This window comes from Spermophilus citellus, assembly GCF_964194105.1.
Source record: "Spermophilus citellus genome assembly, chromosome: 10".
Lineage (NCBI taxonomy): Eukaryota > Metazoa > Chordata > Mammalia > Rodentia > Sciuridae > Spermophilus > Spermophilus citellus.
The window spans coordinates 52,690,866-52,714,518 of NC_138197.1; the positions used below are offsets into that span (position 1 = coordinate 52,690,866).

The 23,653-nt window shown below is 36.3% G+C and overlaps 1 protein-coding gene across 11 annotated transcripts in view; it reads left to right on the plus strand.

Moving 5' to 3' along the window:
- PPFIBP1 (PPFIA binding protein 1) overlaps positions 1–23,653 on the plus strand; it is a gene marked incomplete at its 3' end in the record, with an annotated part of 252,050 nt that overhangs the window by 212,119 nt on the left and 16,278 nt on the right. For 5 of the 11 annotated variants that reach the window (XM_081311961.1, XM_081311960.1, XM_081311959.1 and 2 more), the window contains 9 exons: positions 1,252–1,284; positions 2,537–2,598; positions 5,610–5,694; positions 12,129–12,283; positions 17,269–17,384; positions 18,261–18,317; positions 19,933–19,993; positions 22,631–22,802; positions 23,271–23,303. In XM_081311961.1, coding sequence (XP_081168087.1) covers positions 1,252–1,284; positions 2,537–2,598; positions 5,610–5,694; positions 12,129–12,283; positions 17,269–17,384; positions 18,261–18,317; positions 19,933–19,993; positions 22,631–22,802; positions 23,271–23,303 — 774 coding nt within the window. The remainder of the gene's footprint in view (positions 1–1,251; positions 1,285–2,536; positions 2,599–5,609; positions 5,695–12,128; positions 12,284–17,268; positions 17,385–18,260; positions 18,318–19,932; positions 19,994–22,630; positions 22,803–23,270; positions 23,304–23,653) is intronic. The other 6 variants (XM_081311962.1, XM_081311957.1, XM_081311963.1 and 3 more) reach the window with 3 other exon arrangements.

Genomic DNA, 23,653 nt, shown 5'->3' on the forward strand with positions numbered 1-23,653 from the left:
GTTTTGGAAAAATGTATGAATTTATCCAAAGATTTTTTTTCATAACTAAGGAGGATTTTTCTGAATACTGTATTGTTTGTAATCCTGATAATATAGGTTATACATGATGAAAAATAACTTGATGAAACATGTTTTTGTTTTAATGATAATTTGTAAATATAATGTATAACATCTGACAACACTAGGTCAAATTTAGCCTTTCTTTGTGATTATAAAGGAAGGAAGACTGCAACACTAAAATACCAAAGCAACTTCTGAGTCATTTGAAACAGAACAGATTTCAGTTAGTATAGCATTGGCATATTTTTATCTGTTATGTGAAAATGAATAACATTATTTTCTGACTCGAATTAGATTGCCTCTAAAGTCCTTCTTGGCTCTAGAATACTGTGGTTTTATATACCTGTAGGTATCATAATTCCCTGTTCGTCAGTTCCTCAAACCTGAAGGGAATGGAATCCCCTCCTCTCATCTCCCATATTTTGGAATATGTAAGATATTGTCAAAGAGCATTCAGGAATAGGCTTGCTTCCCCCCACACACATGCTGAGGATTAATCTAGGCACAAGGCCTACTACTGAGCTACAGCCTCAGCCCCATTTTAGTGCTTTGAAAAGAAAATGGAATCACAGGACTTGAGGATGTATTAGAGTAGTGTTGCCCACAGTCTGAACTGAGGACTGGACCCAGTGTATGAACTGCTTGTTACCAGTGTACAAACAGATAACGGCAGATACAGAGAAAAGTCTTGGAAATTTTGTGGCAGTCTGCTACTGGCATATATAACTGGCTCAACATGACTTATTGAATGGCTGATAGACCATTTCAGTGTTGCAGAACTTGAGTGTTGAATTCAGTGTGGCATAGCATTGTACTGGCCACTTTCCAGAGGACCATGTTTTGAACATGTAACATTTCTGTTATAGAAATGAAAAAACTACCAAAGCAACATTAACTCATTTTTCATTGCATATGGTGTTTAGGAAACACTTGGATTTTGTTATGTCTGATTTTCCCACAAAAAAATCAAGGTTCAGAAATATGAAGACTCAGATGTAGTAATTTGAAGTTAGATTTTTCTGATCAGTCTCCTCCCATCAGTCCTACAGTCACAAAATAATGCTTCTTATAATGTTTTTATAAGGTTAGAATCCCTTCATTTTAGGTAAAAGGAGACTAATAGTATGTTTAAAATATTTTTTATTGCTGTAATGTTTGCTAACTTTCAATTCAATGGGTTTTCCCGCACAGATGAAACTTTTAAAAAGAAGCTCAAAGAAAAAAGTAAGGTTTTGGTGTATTTCCATCAGCCTTTGTATCACCAGAAGTACTACTTTGTTCTTTGCATGTGTTTTAAAACATTTCTCACCAAAGATGTAATGTTGCTTCATCAATAAGCCCTCCATTTCTTCCGAGTGTACAAAATAGAGGCTAGACAAACAGACAATGAAAATGAAAATATGGAAGAAAAGATCACTTTGCAGATTTTGCCCGATTCAACCCTTTAGCTGCGCAGGATAGAGCAAGGCATCCAGTAGGGTGGAGATCAGAGAACATTTTCTCTGTCGTCCAGGTAAAGAGGGAAAATAACATTTATATTCTATGAAAATGCATTGTTTTTAAGATTTACCAAGGTTGAAAAATCATTTTGAACTTTGCTTTAGCTTTTCCATGTTTGGAAATCCACTATTTCATGAGATCTACATTAGAAGATTTTTTGCATATATTTTCTTGGTGTTTCAGTTATTTAATTTGTACTTTCACTTTTGGATCAATTTTTCATTTTTAAAATATTTTGTTATTCAAGTAATCTGCTTTTGCATTTGAATATCAAATTTTTAAAAGATGGACACAATTATCTTTATTTTTATACGGTTCTGAGGATTGAACCCAGTGTCTCATGTGTGCGAGGTAAGCGCTGTACCGCTGAGCTATAACCCCAGCCCCTGAATATCAAATTTTAAGGAAAATTACATTCAGCTTACTTTGGTCCTTATGTCTTGATGTTTGCTTTAAAATAGTGTTGGAAATGAAGTTTATAGATGAAGCAAAGTATTTATTATTCTTTTGTATGGAACCTACAGCCAACTTCTAAGCATGACTATTCATGTAAAGATCACAATCCATCAGGCTCTTACCATCCATGCCTCCATCTTAGTTATAACTGAGCATCATTTTCTCTGCTTTGGTCATTGCTTTCAATCACTGCTTTATAGCTTCCATTTTTGAAAACTGTTTTTATTGTTACACAACCAAGTTCCATCTTTAGTGTACTAGGGAGAATTTCATTGTTGCTTAAGGGAGAATTTAGTTCTCCTGTACCCATATCGTTTTTCTGGAATCACAGCTGTTAAGATAAGAAGTGTTCTCTTTTTAGGTTTTCCTTAAAAGAGAATATAGGTGTTAAATGTGTTCCTTTTTAAAAACAAATAAAACAAATCAATAACATCTTTACCTTAAAACATTTCATCTGAAGAGTAAGTAGCTTCTCAGGATAATTAAACTGATTTATGATTCAATATTGTATTATTTTCAGATATTGAAGTACAAAAGATGAAAAAGGCTGTGGAATCTTTAATGGCAGCAAATGATGAAAAGGTATTGGATGAAATTTAAATATGTACATTAATGTTATGTGACACCATTTTGACCATTCCACACAATTTCTTGAGCTTTCTCAGTTTGAAAGAACATACCCTGAACTCTGCCCACATTAAGGGACAGCCTTCTCCCTCCCTCCTGCCTGTGTGTGTACATTCTCAGCAATGGCAGTTGTAATCATGGCTTTGCACACAGGAATAGGGAGCAGCGGCACTAGCTCCACTGAGATTCCTACCCTCTCCTATTCCTGTGAATATAGAAAATGTTCAGGCCATCAGAGGAGTTCTGCATAGTCAGGTGACAAATAAAAGAAAGTACATTCTGAAACCAATGTCACTGAAACCAATGCCTCCAGAGGTCTTTTTCCTGGCTGGTTTACCTCCCCAACATCTGATGTTTCATCCTGTCATGAGCAGGGATGCAGTTACCCACTAAGGTGATGTGTTTCTTTGTGGCCTACATGATCATTCATATATCCAGCAGACCACAACTATTAGGTCCAGTTCATGTTGTTAGAACTACTCTCCCCTTTGTATCCCTGAATGAACAAAACAAGGGGACATGTTCCCCAAAAAAGAGTAGTTTTAGGGAAGTAAAAAAGCAACAAAATGTCAAGAACTTTGGCTTGATCATTTTCTGTCATCATAACTTTCTCTAATTCTTGCCTGTTCTGTTTTTCTTACTTCCTTATTTATAAAAAATGTTAATCATTTTGTCTATCATTTTCTTTATTTTCTCTTTTTTTTTCCTGTGGAAATAAACTCATTGTCATACTCACCTGCCCATCTGCAGGTTTCTTTTTTTAGTCTTTCCCAATATTGAATAAAAACAAAAATAATTAGCAAGCTGCCCACCATACCTTTTATTTAAACAACAACAACAAAAATGACTAACGTTCATTTTGTTTTAGTTTTTCTTCCTAAAAAAGCAACAATAAGCAAAACTCCTGATGTTTAATGAACTCCTATTAGATGCCCAAGCTGCCAAGAACACCAAGAGTAACAACTTTCTTGAGGGTTCCAGAGTTCAAAGAGGAAAATTCCAAGGAGAAACAGTAGTTCATCAGGAAAACGAAGGCTTCTAGCCAAAGGGCCCATGAGCCAAAACACATGTGGAAACCCAGGCTTGAAATATCCTAGGATATAGTGGGAAGGTGTTGAACATGATATCCAGGGGTTGCGGCTGTGTGTGTGACTGACCAAAGCAACTTTGCTAATCTCATGATTTGGGGACTGAGCTTGTAGACCTTGAGAAATGATGAAATTAAATTGCTATTTTTAGAAAGCTAACTTTGGTGGCAGAATGGAGGCGAGAATAAGAGGGAGAATGAACACAGCACAATTAAGAGGATGTTGATATAGTCATGAGAAATGAAGAGGGCTTACAATCAGGCAATGGCAGAAAATTGGTAAAGAAGGACAAAATCTTAGAGACTAAGTTACAGATTGACAAGCTTCTCAGATCTCTGGATTTGAGAAATGAGAATAAATTTTTGGTTTGAGCAACTGGGTGGATGATGATTAAGGAAATCCAGGCAGAGGCTTAAGTAAGTCCTAGGGGAAAATAATGAGCTTAGTTTTACATATATTCAATTTTATATGCCCATGGGACATTATAAAGGAGATTTTTCATAGAAAATTGGCATACAAATTTAAATTTTAAGATTTGTGGAATTATGAATTAGTGGGGATTGAACCCCTCTATTTCTGAAGAAATCCAGAATTGTAAATTGGTAGAAGCTAACCTACAGTTGATGTGTCAGTTAGCTTTTGCTTCATGAGAAACCACGTTTATCATTTCTCATGCTTCTGTGGTTTGACAAGAAGGTTCTTCTGGTCTAGGCTGGCTTAGCTGATCTCTAAGCTAGCAGCTCAGAGACATTACATGGTCTAGAATAATTTGACTTAACATGTCTGGTAACTGAGGCATTGGTCTGGGTTCACCCTATCTTGAATGACTTGTCTCTTCTCCAAATAATCTCTCTTCCTCCAACAGACTAGCCTAGGCTTTTTCACATAGTTCCTCAGAGTTCCCTAGAGCAGCACCAGAGGGCAGCCTCAAGGTGCAAATGCTTAGTTGCTATATTATTGGCCAAATTAAGTCACATGTCCAGTCCCAGAATCAGGACTAGGGGAGGCCATTTTAATTGCCACAATTGAGGGCACAGGAAAAGAGTCAAGAGGGTCAAGGACAGAACTTTGGAGCTCCAGCATTTTATAGCTCAGGTTGAGAAATAATGGGGGTTATTGAAGTAGACTATCTAAAGCTGGGAATGTTGCTCAGTGGTAGCAGCTCTTACCTGTCATATATAAGGCCCTGGCACCACCAGAAAATAGATAGATAGGTAGATACATACATAAGTAGATAGATAGATAGATAGATAGATAGATAGATAGATAGATAAAAGAGGAGAAGAAGACAATGACAAATATCTAGTTAAAGGATTAAGATATCAAAAGAAAGAGTGGACAGAGAAGTGAAAGGAGTTAAGAGTGGGGTCAGTAAAGTTCCAGACAGAGATTTAATTAGAAAAGGGATGAAAAATGTTAATTGGTAATATATTGTTTAATAGATCTAAGGTCAATGATGATGAATCAAATCCGCTTTGGTGAGTTTTAAGAAGGAAGAAACTAGATATCTATTAATAGTGGATAATAAAGATAGCTAACACAGGTTTTAGGTTTTTCTTTCAAGACGGAACTTCTAAGTTAGAAGAGTAATTAAAGCTGATTTTTTTTTCATGTTTTTTTAATTGTATCTTATTACCATGTTTTGTTTTTGTTTTTTAAAGATGGCAGCTGAAGGATAGGATCTCTAAATTCAGAGGTACTTTTTCCATATCTCTGATATATGTAGGAAAAATATTCTAGATATTACCAGTTTTACTAAAGTTTAGAAGTATTCTTTGAATAATGTATGTAATTCATGTCCGCTTATTCTTTCTGTCAGACTTACCACTACTGTTTTAAAACCATAGTGTTAAAGATGATAATTTATTGTATTTATAGGATCGAAAAATAGAAGATCTCCGACAGTGCCTAAACAGGTATAAGAAAATGCAAGACACAGTGGTACTGGCCCAAGGTAAAAAAGGTAAAGACTTTTCTAAAGACTTCTCTACTTTACTTGATTCTGAGTGGCTATGAACTTATACATTTGGTCCTAATTTCTTTCTTTTCTTTTTTTTTTTTGTTAAAGTAGTATATTTATTTTGTTGAATTTTTAATTGACACATAACAACTGTACATATTTTTTAATTAATTTTTTATTAGTTGCTCAAATCATTACAAAGATCTTGACATATCATACATTTGATTCAAGTGGGGTGTGAATTCTTTTTTTTTTTTATGTGTACAGATTGCAGTATCACATTGGTTTTACAACCACGTTTATACATACAGCCATATTAGTGTCTATTGTATTCTGCTACCCTTCCTATTCCCCCCTCCCCTCCCATCACCTCTCTCTACCCACTCTATGACACTTTTCTCTCTCTTTTTTTCTTTCTCACACCATCTTATATGTAATCTTGCATAACAATAGGGGTTTCCTTCCATCTTCCGTGCAATTCCCCTTCTCTCTCCCATTCCCATGCATCTCTCATTCCTATTTAATGGTAATCTTCTCATGCTCTTCCTCCCTGCTCTGTTTTGAGTCTCCCCGCTTATATCAAAGGAGACATTCAGCACTTGCTCCTTAGGGATTGGCTAGCTTCACTCAGCATAATCTGCTCTAATGCCATCCATTTCCCTGCAAATGCCATGTTTTTGTTATTTTTTTAATTTATTAATAGTTTATTTCTTTTTTATTATTATTAGTTGTTCAAAACATTACAAAGCTCTTGACATATCATATTTCATACATTTGATTCAAGCAGATTATGAACTCCCATTTTTACCCCGTATACATATTGCAGATTCACATCGGTTACACATAGAGAGAGAAGATGGGAGGGGAGGGGAGGGGGGATAGTCTATTGATGTGGTGATTAACGTTTATTGATTTGCGTATATTGAACCAGCCTTGCATCTCAGGGATGAATCCTACTTGATCATGGTGCACAATCTTTTTTTTTTTTTGCTTCCGAGGTCCATGTGAGTGGTATGATTTTTCCCAAACCTTCACCTTCAGTCTATGTATGTCTTTTCCTATCAAATGAGTCTCCTGTAGGCAGCATATTGTTGGGTCTTGTTTTGTGATCCATTCAACTAGCCTGTGTCTCTTAATTGGTGAATTTAAGCCATTAACATTTAGGGTTACTATTGAGATATGGTTTGTACTTCCAGCCATATTTGTTTATTTTTATTACTTACCATGATTTATTTTTCCTCTTTGATTAGTTTTTCCTTTACCTCCCACTTTTGGTTTTCATTGTTATTTTCCATTTCCTCTTCCTGTAATGTTTTGCCAAGGATGTTTTGTAGCGCTGGTTTTCTAGCTACAAATTCTTTTTTTTTTTTTTAAAGAGAGAGTGAGAGAGGAGAGAGAGTGAGAGAGAGAATTTTTAATATTTATTTTTTAGTTCTCGGCGGACACAACATCTTTGTTGGTATGTGGTGCTGAGGATCGAACCCAGGCCACACGCATGCCAGGCAAGCGTGCTACCGCTTGAGCCACATCCCCAGCCCATAGCTACAAATTCTTTAACTTTTGTTTATGGTGGAAGGTTTTAATTTCATCTTCAATCCTGAAGCTTAATTTCGCTGGATACACGATTCTTGGTTGGAACCCATTTTCTTTCAGTGTTTGAAATATGTTGTTCCAGGATCTTCTAGCTTTCAGAGTCTGTGTTGAGAGATCAGCCGTTAACCTAATTGGTTTACCCCTAAATGTAATCTGCTTCTTTTCTCTTGTAGCTTTTAAAATTCTCTTCTTATTCTCTATGTTGAGCATCTTCATTATAATGTGTCTTGGTGTGGATCTCTTGTGATTTTGCACATCTGGTGTCCTGTAGGCTTCTAGGATTTGGCATTTTGTTTCATTCTTCAAGTCTGGGAAGTTTTCTAGTATTATTTCATTGAACACATTGCTCATTCCTTTGGTTTGGACCTCTATACCTTCCTGTATCCCAGTAACTCTTAAGTTTGGTCTCTTTATGTTATCCCATATTTCTTGGATGTTCTGCTCATGGTTTCTTAACAGTCTCATTGAGCTGTCTGTGTTCTTTTCAAGTTGAAATACTTTGTCGTCTTTGTCTGATGTTCTATCTTCTAAGTGTTCTACTCTGCTGGTAATACTCTCATTTGAGTTTTTAATTTGGTTTACTGTTTCCTTCAATTCCAGGATTTCTGTTTGTTTGTTTGTTTGTTTTAATATCCTCTATCTCCCTGTAAAGTTGATCTTTTGCTTCTTGGATTTGTTTATGTAATTCCTTGTCGAAGTGATCTTTCATTGTCTGAATTTGCTGTCTCATGTCTTCCTTGAGACTCCAGATCATCTGAAGCATGTATATCCTGAATTCTTTATCTGACATTCCATCTGCTGCAGATATTACCTCTTCTAATGTTGAATTGACCTGCATTGTTTGTGGTCCTTTCTTTCCTTGTCTTTTCATACTGCTCACGTTTCTTTCCACCTTTGTGAAACTGTTGTGTTATTGATTTTCCCCCTATATATTTATATTGCTCTTTTTTAGTTCGGAAGTCCCTCTTTTGTGGAGAAAGAAATGTTAACAGTTCCCAATATCAATAGTACATCATCTAAGCACAAGTTTTTATTATTAATACAATTATAGCTAGGTCTATGTCTACCAATGTTAGCTTCAATTATCATTTAAAAATATAGTCCTTAGTTTCATAAAAGGCCTACCATTTCTGGTAGCATGAAGAAAACTGAATTTCAGGTGTAGGATGCTATGTTTAGGGGGAAAAGAGTGAGGGTATGGGGTTGATCTAACTTAGCAACTTTGAAGAGCTCTAACCAATAGATGGGTAATTAATGGAAGAATGTATAGATTCAAACTCCTATCTGTATTTAGAAGATTACCCTACTTATAGATAGTAAAATTTAGGGGGTTGAAAGTGGGATAGAGGGAGTTAGAAGGAAAGAAGAAGAAGAAAAAATAACAAGGAAAAAAGAGGGAGGGAAAAAGAAAGTAAGTGAGGAAAAAAAAGAAAAGAAAAAAAGTCTCTCCGAACCCAATTTTATTTTATTTTATTCTTTTCCCCTTCCATTAGGTGGCTTTGCCTAATCCTAGCTTGCCCTGTGTTCGGGGTGGTGGATGTAGCTAGTGTGAGAGGACTTGAGCTTCCACATGTAGCCTCTCTAATTTTAGTCTCTGAGATGGAAACCAGGTGCCTGATCCTCCCAGAACACACTGGTAGCCACGCCCACCGGGTGATGGCTTTAAAGGGTTGGTGGGATTTTCCAAGATGGGTTCCATCTGTTTTTCTCCTAACGTGTTTGATGAGGTGGGGGATGTTGGGGAGACCTTATGTTTGTCCAGAGCTCAGTCTGGTGACCCACAAGCCAAGTTTCTGCGTTCTGTGCCTCCTTTGGTCCGACCCCAGCGCCCCATGACAGCCCCTTCTCCAGGTCTGCAGGGTGGGTGGCTGGGCCAATGGCTAGCTGGGCCAATGGCTGGCTGGGCCCCCTCCTGCCTCTGGGTAGGCACTGGATGTCTGCTTACCGCGTGGGCGGAGCCAATGGCTGGCTGGGCCCCTGGCTAGCCTCTAGTCTTCTGCCTACAGGGCGGGCCGGCAGAGCGGATGTCCGACTGTGCCCCCTCCCACCTTGGGCTGGGCTGGGCTCTGGACGTCTGCTTACCACATGGTTGGAGCAGATGTCCGACTGTGCCCCCTCTAATTTCTTGCATTATTCTAAATTCAGTGGCTCATTTATTTATTGAATAATATTATCAGGCAGTTGATTTCTACCAGAAAGTATCCAGGCTAATGAGTATAAGAATAGTGGATTAGTTGGCCAGGAAGAACATCTATAAGAAGTTGATTAGATAGCATTCTAGAAAGGGAGAATAGCAACATGTGCAAAGGGCCTACATCCTGGTATATTTAAGAGTAAAAGGAAACCAATGTGACCAGAAGGTAGTGAGCAGTGGGGAGAGAGATATGATGAGATGAGCAGCAGCTCAGTAATGGGGATGAAGGGTTCAGCTCTTGTTCAAGTGTGGAGAGATCCACTGCAGGATTTTTAATAGTCTTCAGCATGGTCGTATAACAACTAGACCAGGTGGAGAACGATATTGGGAGCAGGGGAAAGCAATTAAGACTCTTGCATTATTCCAAATGAAAAGATCTAGTGGGACTGGGTCTGATTGAAAATGTGGTATGGTGTTGAAATCAACACAGTGGTGGGATAAATTAGATGAGAGTAAAGAGGAAAACAATCAAGAAAGATAGATGATTTTGACTATAGCAGTTGTGCAAGTGATGGTACCATTTACCAAGATGGGGAAGCCTTGAGAAAGAACATTGGGGTGATTAAGGGAGATGAGTTCAGCTCTGAACATGTATATTCAAAGAATCTATAAGACATCTAAGTAAAATTAGTTCTATTTATTACTGTTTTATCTGCATGTGGGACAATTGGCTATCTTCGAATGTGGAGAAAATTTGAGGGTCATTCAAAGCAAAAATATGAGGAACTTTAAAAGTGATCTTGTTTTGTTTGTTAGTAAGTCATGGGTAATTATTTGCTCTGAAGGTAAGCACTGAAACTGAACATGTCTTTTGAAAAATACTCATGAAACACTCGGACTTTGAAATTTTAGTTTTGATAAATTCATGAAGAAAAACATAAATGCTTTGGACCAGGATATTTTGGAGGGAAAAAAGAACCTTTTTCTTTTCATACTGACATATGAAGATTTTATAAACATCTAAATAAGGAAATCACCCTCTAATTATCCATGTAGTCTATGACAGTTCTCATCACCCAGCATTTTTCTGTGCCTTCAAGTATCTCTTTTAAGGATTGTTGCAAATTTGTAAGTGATTAATTTTTACACCTACATAACATTTAAAATATTATGGATTTTATGGAATTTCAACCCAGCAATTCTTATGTTTAAAACCCAAGAAAGATATGGAATGAGATTTGTCATGTACAAATACAGCATAATGAATCCCACTACTATGTATAATTATAACGCACCAATAAAAAGGAAGAGTATTAATTCCCATAAATAGTCTGTATGCCAAAGCATTTAGAAAATAGAGAAAAGGGGGAAAATACACTAAACATTTGTACCAGCATGATCACTATTGGTATTTTCACATATTTCTTTCTAGTACTTTTTTCTTATGCACATAAACATGTAGATTAGAAAGGTAGTTTTGGGATTGGGGATTTAGCTCAATGACAGTATTTTCCTAAACTTGCACAAGGCCCTGGGTTCAATTCTTAGCAACAGAAAAAAACATAATAAAACTAGTGTTATGTTTGTAGGTTTTTGTGATGCTGGCATTCAAACTCCTTACATATGCTAAACAAGTGTTCTACCTCTAAGCTACGTCCCCTGCTCCAAAGGTAGTTTTAAGCTTTAAGTAGTTTTAATTTTTAACCCCAAAGGTAGTTTTATCAGTGCATAGGTTTTCATAAAACATTACAGAGAATGCCCTGTTCCAGTAAAGAGTTACATAAACAGGGATGTCTCACTAGCATTTATATTTATTTATTTAATCTTCACACAACTCTTTAATAACACTTAAGTTCTGGTAACATTAGAATAAAATTCTAATAATATTTCAATTTAAGAAGTTATGGTCTGATGAAGATCTTCAAACAAGTATATGATTTATCATTTAGTGTCATTTAGAGACATTAGTTCTACTTTTTAAAAAAATGACTATCTGGCTCCATGTTGTTCATCAATTAATCCTTTTTATTTCTATAACTATGAAGAAATAAAGTCACTGCTTTGCTGAATATGTGGTTGCTTTTCTCTGCTGGGCTGTTCTTTCTTCTTTGAAATGGTATAAAAAGATCTTTTTGAAGATTAAATTTCATTTTTTTTTCTATTTCTATTTTCCTCTCTCTGTATTTTCCAGAGTAGTGATGAAAAATGAGTCATTTTAATAGGGGCTATGTTCCTATTCAAAATTATTTTGTTGTGTCAGCTTGGTTTTTCTAAACTAAAAATGTGTAACCACGCCCCCCCCTCCCCAGTTTTCCATGTTTGTTGGAATAACTTAACTTTTTGTTTTATTGCAGTCTTGTGAGTTAATAACCCTAACAAATATGATTTTTTTCTCTACTAATAATGCCACTGGCCTTAGGTGCTCACAGTTTAAGATGCTGTTTCTACATATAGCTCTTTTTCCATTGATGCCAGGAACAATTGACTCTTGGATTTTTGAGAATCAGAAAAATTTTTTATATTTTGGAATGTGGGTGGAGCTCAGTAATAAGGTACATATTTATTATGCATGAGGCCCTGAGTTCAATCCCTAGCACCCCCACCCCCTCAAGAGAAAAAAAAGAAAAAAATTCTGGTCACTCTAATTCCTCTAAAAGTGAAATAAGTGAAGAGCTGCTATTATCTTCTTCTTACTTTTGTCTTTTTCTAGGCAAAGATGATGAATATGAAGATCTGCTCAATTCCAGTTCCATCTCTACTTTGTTGGATGCACAGGGCTTTAGTGACATAGAGAAAAGTCCATCATCTTCCCCAGTAATGGGGTCTCCCAGTCGTGACCCATTCAACACAAGTATTCCAGAAGAGGTATTTACAGAATGTCAATATTTTCTTCATGTTGAAGAGACTTTGTCATTAAAACACTGTTGATAACATGAAAACATGGATTCTCTTCTCAGTTGAATTACTAAATTGGTTCTAGCAATTTTTTGTGTCCTACAGGTCTTTCTTTTCTCCCAGTCTGTCTTTAATCCGTTCTTCTTTCCTTTCTTTAAAAAAATGCTGTGAGCATTGTCAAAATTGCTTATAAAATTCAGGAAAAATAAATCGTTCATAGTGCCATGCACCCATGGTTCCAGGTACTTGAAATGCTGAGGCAAGAGAGGATCACTGGAGCCCAGGGGTTTGAGGCCCGTCTAAGCAATATAGCCTGTCTCAAAAAATTTTTTTCTTGAAAAACCCCCTGGAGGAGGTAGATATCATTTTACATATGAGATTAGAATCTATTTATTAAAGAATACATAGGAAATTAATAAAGGGGGGATAAAATGAGATATAAATAGGTTTATTTTAATCATTTTTTAAAGTTGTAGATGGACACAATACCTTTATTTTACTTATTATTATTATTTTTTTTATGTGATGCTGAGGATCGAACTCGGGGCCTCACACATGCCAGGAAAGCGCTCACCACTCAGCCCCAGCCCCAGCCCACTATTTTAGTCATTTCTGATGGTGACTTTGAAAGATGATTGAATAAAAGTTCCCTCAGGCTTGTTTAGACTTGGAAAAAGCCACTGTAGGGAATAAACCATCTTAAATTCATCTACATTACATCAGACTCGAATGTCCCTCAGTTTGTTATCTGTTGTACACCAGTTCAAAACTTTGCAGCTTGAATGACAGTACCTACCTTGCTGATCAATGTGCAAGTTGGGGAGGGCTCAGTAAGCATGTCTCATCTCTCCTCCACTTGGTATCAGCTGAAGTAGCACAAAAGCCATGGGGCTTGAGTTCTTTGAGTGCTACTTACTCATGTGTCCTTTGGTGGAGGCTTTCTATTGGCTGGGACCTCAGCTGAGGCCCTATCTTCCCTCTAAGGCCTATTGCATGTGACTGCTTGGCTTCCTTGGCTTCCACAGTGTGGTGGCTATGTCCTAAGGGTGAGAATCCCAAGAGGACCAGGCAAATTTGCACCCCCTTTTATGACTTATCTCACAAGTCACATAGACTCTCTTCTATGTGACTGAGAATCAAAGAGAGGGAACTTAGATGTTGTCTCTTGATGGACAAATCACAGTACCACATTGTCAGAATACATGAGGTGGGATATGTTGATACAAACATATTTGGGATATATAGTCTATCATTTTACTCTCTGGCCGTTAATTTATGTCCCTGTCCCATGCATAGAGTCAGTCTTTCTCCAAAGACATCTAGGAGCTGGTCATCCAGATCAGATCAAGATATAAGTGAAACTCCTCAGGTACAATTTTTGGGCACAGCTTCTTGACAATCATTTCAATCAATTAAAGTAGCTGGGAACTTAAAGAACAAGTTACCTCCCCTCCGCACCCCCACTCTACACACAACATACAGTGGTGGGGTAGATGTGCTGCAACCTGCTATAGGCTCTCCCATTTTAAGGAGAGGAAATTGGCTGAGCTCAGTGGCATATGCCTGTAATATCAGCTACTCAGTAGGCTAAGGCAGGAGGATCTCACATTCAAGGCCAGCCTGGGCAACTTAGCGAGATTCTGTCTCAAAGATAAAAAGTGTTAGGAATGTTTCTTAGTAATAAAGTGCCCCAGAGTTCAATTCCCTAGGATGGATGGATGAATAGATAGATAGATAGATAGATAGATAGATAGATAGATAGATAGATAAAATTAAAGGCACACAGTGGCCATAGTCTGCAGCAATTTCAAAATCTATCTAGGCAATTGTTACCAGTTCCTATATGAGGGCCCAGTCTTCTATCCAAGTCTTCTTTCCTTTTCCAAGTATTTGCAGATAAGTATTTACAGGCAGTTTTGTGACTGTAAAAATGCCATAGAGGTCCCAAGCCACCCTTTCATTTTCTACCTGCTCTGTCCTTTTGAGTCTGACTTGGTGTCCTACTTGGTGTTTTTTTTTTTTTTTTTTAATTTTTTTATATGTTCTTTTTAGGTATACATGACAGTAGAGTGTATTTTGACATACATACAAAGGAGTATAACTTATCCTAATTAGGATCCCATTCTTGTGGTTGTACATTATATGGAATTTCAGTGGTTGTGTATTCATATATGAACATAGGAAAGTTATGTCTGATTCATTCTTTTCTATTCCCACCTCCCCCACTTCCCTTCATTCTCTTTTGTCTAATCAAATGAACTTCTATTCTTCCTCCCCCATTACCCTTATTGTTTGTTAGCATCCACATATTAGAAAGAACATGTGGCCATTGGTTTATTTCACTTAGCATGATAGTCTCCAGACCCATCTATTTATGGGCATATGTCATAATTTCATTTTTTATGACTGAGTAATATTCCATTGTGTGTGTGTGTGTGTGTGTGTGTGTGTGTGTGTGTGTGTGTATCACATTTTCTTTACCCATTCATCTGTTGAATGGCACCTAGGTTAGCTCTATAGCTTAGCTATTGTGAATTTAGCTACTATAACATTGATGTGGCTGTGTCACTGTAGTATGCTAATTTTAAGTCCTTTGGGTATATACCAAGGAGTGGGATAACTGGGTCAAATGATGGAATGTCCATACTGCTTTCCAGAGTGGTTGCACCAATTTTTTGTCCCACCAGCAATGAGTAAATCTTTTTCCCACATTCTTGCCAACATTTATTGTTAGTTGTATTCTTGATAATTGCTATTCTGACTGGAGTAAGATGGAATCTCAGTGTAGTTTTAATTCACTTTTCTCTAATTGCTAGAGATGTTGAACATTGGTGTACTACTTAAACCCTTGGAATTGTCCACGTCTTCATAAGAAGCTTTTCTCTTAGTTTCCCTCTAAGGTTGCTGGGGGACAGCCCCTGATTTTCAGTCTTTGGACTTTATAAAAGGTTCAGTGAGACATTCAGTCTTCCTGTGATGTCAACAAAGGGCTTTACTGCCATGTTCCTGGATTCATCTTGAGACCAGGTTTTTTTGACAGTACTTGTGCTTGTTTTTACCCTGAAACCATGTCTTAATTTTAGTATATAAAATTTAAGACTAGGAATGGGAAATAGTTTTAACTAAACAGTCTCAACTCCTTTGGTCATTCCTTCTTTGGTCATTTCTCCTTTCACATTTTTCTATAGTTAGAAAAAACACATGGGTAACTTTACTTTTTTATATCTGTTCTTGATAATTACATAATGAGAAAGTGAAATTTGAATTGAATGAAAATGAATTCAAGGAGAAAACAACTAAATTTCCTTCTTAAATGTCATCGATCAAGAATTAGTTAAGAAATAAACTAGTTTAGAAGCAAAATCCCCTCCTTATTAACTATATATTCATACTGAAGGGAAAATGACATTTGACGATGAGTGTGCTTCATTTATAGAGAGGGGACACGTACCACACACCCAAATGATCTCCCATATTTAAACAAGAGTCTTTGCTACGTGAATGCCAGTTTAATGATAGGTTTTTAGTTTGGAGCAAAAATAATTGGATGAGAATTGAGGAGTTCAGCCACATTACTTAAAAGCCAGAAGGAAGATTTGACGCTGGAACTAAAGCCTTAAAGTTTCAAAATCAAGAAAGTGGGTCAGAGTGTTAGTATCATTGTTTTTTCCCCATGATTAGGAATCCAAGGAGACATATGAACTTCAGGAAACAGGAACAATGACTAAATAATATAAATTGTCCAGGATTAATTATAAGACTTAATCTGAAAAACTGATAGTGAAATAATATCCTATTTTATAATATGACTTTGTTTTATAACCTTTGATATACACTCACACACATAAATATTCATTTTTTTTTCCAGTGGGAGAATTGAACCCAAGGCTAGGCAAGTGCTCTCTCACCCCTTTTATAACCTTAAATAGTGTCAAAGGATGAGACCGCTACTCAACAACAGAAATAAAAATCACAAAGCTGAATTCATTGCTTGCTTCACCAAATGAGCTTTATGAGCTGATCCTATATAAGGTCTTTAGATGCTTGCTGGCTCCCTTTCAGAATTGAGGAGCTGTCACTAACTGCTTAACTTGCAGGAGTTCATTGGGATACATTTTGATCATTTTCTTACTGGAATATTTCACAAAGTGTTTGATTTATTAGCTCTGATGTGACCTACAATCTAACTGAAACCCTGAATAAAATTCTTTTACACACTCCAGTTTTAGGATATATGAAGCATTCGAGAAAATGTGTTATACATTTTACTTGTTGCTGTAAATATTGTTATTAAGCAAAATCTTTTTTAGTGATAGCCACAAAGTACATTTTAATTGGTTTTAATTACATTTTTTTATCAATTCTGTGAATTGAAATTAGTCAACTAGTTCACACATGGAATAATGATTAATTTGACCAATGTACCATATTAGATTAATGGCAGAAATTAAAATGAAAGTTGTGCTTTGTCTACAATAAGTACTTTTCTCCAACTCTCATGTGAAGTCATTGGAACCCTGAGGAGGGTGGGCACTGTCATCCTCATTATACAGAGGAGGAGATTGATGCAGTTAAAATCATATATGCAAGTATGTCAGAGCCAGGATTTAGCCAGGGCCTGAAGCCATTAAATTTGCTATAAACTTGCTTAATGGTACTTGATATGTCTTACTCACAGTATTCAATGTCTTACTCAGAACCAAGTTTAAAAATTACCTCTCTCCAGGATATTTTCTTTGATTAATGCTTCTTTTATATAGATGCTTGTTTCCTGAAATAATTTTATAAATATTAGAATAGAGTTCTAAACAGAGGTATATGAGGTATAAGATTTTGTCACTATACCTTTTATTCATCTTATTTATGTTTTGTTTCTCTCTGGCTTAAGTCTTTGCTTGTTTGATTGATTGATTGATTGATTTTTTTTTTTTTTTGGTGTATTTTTGTAATTACAGTTCCACACCAGCATCTTGCAAGTTTCAGTCCCTTCATTATCGGCAGCAACTATAGGAATGGAAACTCCTGAAAAAACCAAGTTGCCTCTTAAACCAGAGACTTCATTTGAAGAGAAGTATGTCATTTGTAGCCTACCATTGCAATATAAGTGTTCACAAAAGTAGATTTTTTAAAAAAAAGGCTTCACATGTATTTATAAACAGTTTTTACTCATAAAACAGGAAACAGGAAGAGATGTGCCAGGAACCTATAAGAGATGTACCAGTTGTGTATTATTGAAGTAAAAGGCATAAAGCAGGAAGTTATAGGACCTGAGACTGAAGATGTGAGATGGTCAGGTTAGAGAGGGGTTTTAAGGAACTTGGATTTTACTTCCTAGATCATGGGTCACCAACAAAGTGTTATAAGCAGGGTAATAATAGTGATGTGCCACAAGGATGTTTAGAAGATGCCTATGAAGGAAACAGAAGAGGGAATCTATCTCTATAGGCAAATAGAATTTTTGCTGTCATACTTCTAACTACCTAATCGTACATTTAGGCCAACTAAAATAAAGCAGAATATTAAAAAATAGAAATATCTTCTTTTACTATTCTTTCATTCTTGACAGTTCTGTTCACATAGAATATATAGACAGTACTAACCTATATTGGTTCAACTCAGTGATTTTTCAGCTTCTACAATGTTGCTGGTTTTCACTTTCAATATGGCATTCAGTAAATTAGACAAATTATTCAACACTTCCTTGTAAAATAGGATTTGTGTTAGATGATTTTGCCCATCTGTAGGCTAGTATAAATGTCCTAAGTTTAAGGTAGGTAGGCTAAGCTGCATTGTTGGGTAGGATTGTTCAACACTGATGAAAAATCAGCATGATTTTTCCACTTATTATGGGTTTTTCAGGACTTAACATCATTGTAAGCCAGGGATCATTGGTAAGATTTTTTTTATTCATGACATTAATAAAACCTTTTTTTTTTTTTCATTTTAGTGAAGGAAAAGCAATCCTTGGTGCTGCTATTGAAACCCAGTTGTGTGATGGTCTTTTGTAAGTTACATATTATTGAATGTCAAAAGTGTGATTGAGGGCTGGGGTTGTGGCTCAGTGGTAGAGCGCCTGCCTCTCACGTGTGAGACCCTGGGTTCGATCCTCAGCACCACATAAAATAAATAATCAAAATAAAGATATTGTGCCCATGTATAACTAAAAAAATTTTTTAAAAAAGTGTGATTGAGTCTTGAGAAAGAAAAGGGTCTCTTACACTAACAATAATCAATATTAACAGTTAGTGTATTAGTGACAATGTATGTGTCTGTTAAACTAATGAATAAATTAATGCAGCTGTAATGACTGGGTGGGAGTGCAGGGTTGTAAGTTTACAAAGAGACACTCTTTTACCATCAGCTTGTGCCCTGTTTTTGCAGATCTTTATCCTTTATTAGTATTTATTTGAACTTCAGTGCTTTTAATTCATTTTTGTACTGACTTATACTTTTGATTCCAGCAGCAAAACATCCCACAGAGTGTTGTGATGACTGGAAAAGTTGAAATAGTTTAGGTTGTTGTTGTTTTCTGGGTTTTGTTTCATTTGTAAATTTTTTTGTTTTTTCACTTATATGACCTAATATGAATATTTATCCAAGTTGCAGTCTGTATTAAATTAGGAAATCCTTTTTATAGAGCAGTACTCAAAGATGAGATCATTTCTGTTTTGCCATTATCTTTTACTTTAGTTGGTAGTCAACACTTCTAGCAATTTACATACACATAAATACAGAAGAAATGTTTTTAAAGTTTGCATATTTATAATTTTTAGAGCAAATGCATTCCTTTTTTTTTTTTCCCCTTCTCTCTGTCTCTCCCTTTCTCTCTTCTTTTCTCTTTTTGGTGACACTGGGGCTCAAATCTAAAGCTTCATGCATGCTAAGCAAGAACTCTACCACTAAGCTACATCCCCAGCCCCTTTTTTTCTTTGTAAACTGGTCATATATTCCTACTTTTAGTTTGTGAGAAAGTCCATTTCCATATCTGTTTACTGAATGCTAATAATGTGAAAGAGAAAATCTCTTGAGTATTTATAGTATCATTTTGCCTTCCCTACGATAGCTAATGAATTATTATGGTCAGCAATAGGGATTCTTTCATTTTGCTTGGGTCAAACTATAAAACAAATTGCTTTTCCAGGCTCAAAAAAAAAAAAAAAAAAACAATTCCTTTGTGAATTGGAAAATAAAATTGTCATTCTTGATTTTATTAAAAGAATTAGATATAAATCGTATATGGGTATTTAAATTTCCTGATAAAAATGTATACATGCAAAGGATGCACCATTAGTCCATGGAAAACACTGGCTTGTTTTAAAATGTTGACATTGTAAGGATAGTCCTAAGTGCTTTTCCAGCTATTCTAACATGTAAGAGACATTTAGAGCGATTGGCAGGATAATTAACCACCCTTGCTTTTAAAAGAACTAAATGTTATAATTTAGTTAAGTATGTAAGTGACTGATTCCAGATATTCTTTTATTTTCAAGATTCAACCCCCACACACATAATTTTCGTTTCTTTCTAAGATGATCTACTTAGAAACAGGAATCAGAGTCACATATTATTAATCCTAATTATTATTATTATTATTTTTTATTTTATTTTATTTTTTTTAGAACTTCAAGTCTGCAAAAGTCCAGCAGCCTAGGCAGTCTGAAGAAGGAGACAAAAAATGGGGTAGGTTTTGTGTTTTCTACCTGTTACCCCTAGAAGAATATATTTAGGGATCTTCATTTTTTTTCATTTTGCAAATAAAACTTATAAGAAGACTTGTAGCTTCTTTAATGGATAATTATTAGAAACCATGGCATAATTAACAATAAATATTAATTATGAATATAAGAATTCAAAGTAGTTAATAAAACCAAGAATGGAGATTGTAATAGAACATTTTAGGAAATAAATGAAACTAAGATTTTGTAGCTTAGAGGTGATGTAAACTTCCGATTATGGAACAGTATGTGACAAATTCTGAATATATTAAGGATTCCTATAACAACCTTAAATGTTGTCATTGTTTTGAACGGGAAAAGGAGTCTATTCATAAGCCTTCAGAGGTAATTTTATATCCAAATTAAAATATTAAAATGTTTTCAACTTCTATTACATGTAAATTGCTTAAATGTCTCCAGGAGACCAAAATTCTCAGAGCCACCAAAACATCATGCTAGATGGAAGACACAAAAGGGCATCTTCTATGATTTCTTCTCTATGCAATATCCAGAATAGATAAGTCCATAAAAACTGGTTATAGATTTGTATAGTGGTGAAAGGAGTAAAAAATGGGGGGAACTGCATAATGGTGAGGGGTTTTGCTTCAGAATGTTGGAACTGTTTTGGGACTAATTAGAGGTGGTGATTACACAACATTGTAGATGTATTAAATGCCACTGAATTATTCATTTTAAAATAGTTAATTTTATGTTATCTGAATATCACCTAACAGTTATTAAGCAAAATCAAAATTACAAATTCACAGTCATATTACTTGATGTTCTTAATGACCACAAATGGGTTTCCTTAGGCCTTATTAAAAGCCCTTCTTGATAGGGCATGGTGGCACACACCTATAATCCCATTGACTAAGGAGGCTGAGGCAGGAGGATCACAAGTTCAACTTCAGCCTGGGTAACCTAATGAGACCTTATCACAAAACAAAAAAAAGGACTGGGGGTGTAGCTCAGTGGTAGAGCACCTGCATTCAGTCCCCAGTAATATGTGTGTGTGCGTCTGTGTGTGTGTGTGTCTGTGTGTGTGTTTAAGCCCTTAGATTACGAGTAGTTTATTTTATAACACCATTTCCATTGGAGGCATACATTTTGGTATTTTTAGGATATCATCTACATGTACTTCTTTGCCCTCCTTTTCAATCATGAACTTATAAAGGTTCCAGTTGGGTTGACAGGCTACTTCCAGAGGTGGTCTCCTGACTGTCCACTCTTAGTACCTGTGTTAAACGTAGATAGAACTAGCAAGGCAGTCAGTAAAGAGGGCTGTCATTTAAGTCCTTTTTGTCTTGTCAGCTCAATAAATGGTTGAATTTTTGACATCAGTATTGAGACACAGATAACAACCCTGCTACTACGTTGCATCATCTGTAAACTTGCAGTTACTATGTGCACTAGATACATAGAATAAAATCTCTGTCTTAGATGCTTGTGTTTCCCCTTACCCTTTTCTCTACCTGTGCAAAAGAAGGAAACAGAATGCAAAAGATATTAGGGACAAAAACATGAAACTAGAAGCATTTTGGGATAATACTAAAACCATATAATACTATGATACTATAATTGCCAATTCAGATAACCAAAAAGCCCAAAATAAGCAGTTGCTGTTTATATCTGCATTTTATTACTCTTCGAATGTTGAAAATAACAGAGTAGAATCTCCTTATATTGCTAATATAAAAATGTGGGCTAATGCCTGCTTTGCAGAATTACATTAGGCTTCTGTTGATAGAGTTATAATATAAAAATGTGAACTGTTCTGGACTTGGTGGCACACTCCTTGTTATTCCAGTGACTTGGGAGGCTAAGGCAGGAGTTGAAGGCTAGCCTCAGCACCTTAACCAAGACCCTGTCTCAATAAAAATAAAAAGGACTGGGGATATTCTCAGTGGTAAAGCACCCCTGGATTTAATCCCCAGAACATCCCACCTACCGCCTGCAACATGTGAACTGTATTCTAGCTCTATATCATGATTGCTAGAAAATTTAGAAATATACTATTCTGGTTATAATACCTTCATTCCATGTCTTAAAGAATGAGGCAAATAAAATAAAATTTGGGCTGGGGTTGTAGCTCAGTGGTAGAGTGCTTTCCTAGCATGGGTGAGGCACTGGGTTTGATCCTCAGCACCACAGAAAAAAACAAATAAATAAAAAATAAAAGTTAAATTCTTTAAAACATAAAAAAGTAAAATTTGATAATTTATCTTAAATATTTAAAACTGTAAATACATTGATTATGGATTAGTGATGAAGGGTGTTTATCTTGTTGCTATTGCTGTTTTTTTAAGTAGCTTTCATTGTGGATTTCTTAAAAAATACTTCTATTTTATTTGATATTGGTAATCAATGTGTTACTTCAGTTTCCCTCCCCACACACACACCCCTGGTTCTGGAGATTGAAGCCAAGTACCTCAAACTTGCTAGGCAAGTAAGTGCTCTGCCACTGAGCTATATGCCCAGCTCTTAGTTATTCTTTTAAGCAAAACATGCATATATCATGGTCTAAGGCTTAGTGCGGGGTCTGGTGTGTTGCAAGGATCATGCACATCAGTGCTCTGTTTCACTGTTGTCACCCTTCTCTCAGGATAAAGCTTCAGGAGAAAGTAGCACATTTGGGAGCCTCCCTCCCAAAGTTCCAGGACGAGATGCCTCCGTGGATGACAACCCCTTTGGCACTCGAAAAGCAAGATCTTCCTTTGGCCGGGGCTTCTTTAAAATCAAAAGTAACAAAAGGACAGCAAGTGCACCAAACTTGGGTATGTGTGGCCAAGATGCATGTAACCTGATCTTTGAGGGAAAAAATAGGGAAAAGATCAGTCTCTTCCTTCCCCTATTCATCTATTTGTACATGATGGTGAATGACTTGGGAAGGGGCAGATATAGTTAGCAAATGATGTTTTTTTCAGTGGATTTAATTTAGCAGTGTGAGGATGTATCAACTCGCACCATACACTGTTTCCTGTGGTATAAACAGCAGAAAGACCTAAAAATGTGATTGTCCATGGCATCATTAGAGAGTGTCCCATCTGTTTTGATAGTAGATAAGCTAACCCCTTGCTGACAGCCCTGATGGAGTCTATGTGTAGCCTCAGAAGCACAGTGTGTGCCTTTCCTCCATGGTGCACATTTGTTAGGAGGAGTCTCATCTGTGTTTCATTTTGTCACCCCCTGTGTTCTCTCCTTTGGGCTGCGTGTGATTGTGTGCATTGTTGGGATTTCTGAAGATCGTAAACGAAGTGCCAGTGCACCCACCTTAGGTATTGTACCCCTGCATGTCAACCTTCACCAGCGCTGTGCTCCAAACCTATCTAATCCCTGCTCTTGGCCTCTGTAATCTCTAGAGAGGGAGCTGGCAGCAATCAGAAAATGTAGTTCTCCATTCCAGATTGGTTTTTCCATTTTCTACAAAAAGTTTTCCATAGAACCTTTGCTTCCAAGCTTGACCACAGTTTTAGCCAAGGCTGTCGACACCTTGTGGGGAGACCTGAGAGGACCCCAAAATGCCCTGCAGATGGCAGAGTCAAGGGTAGGAGTGTCCTGGCATTGTCCATCCCAGCTCTCTAACTCCTGGTACACATATCATCACTCATTCACTTCCAATCCCTTT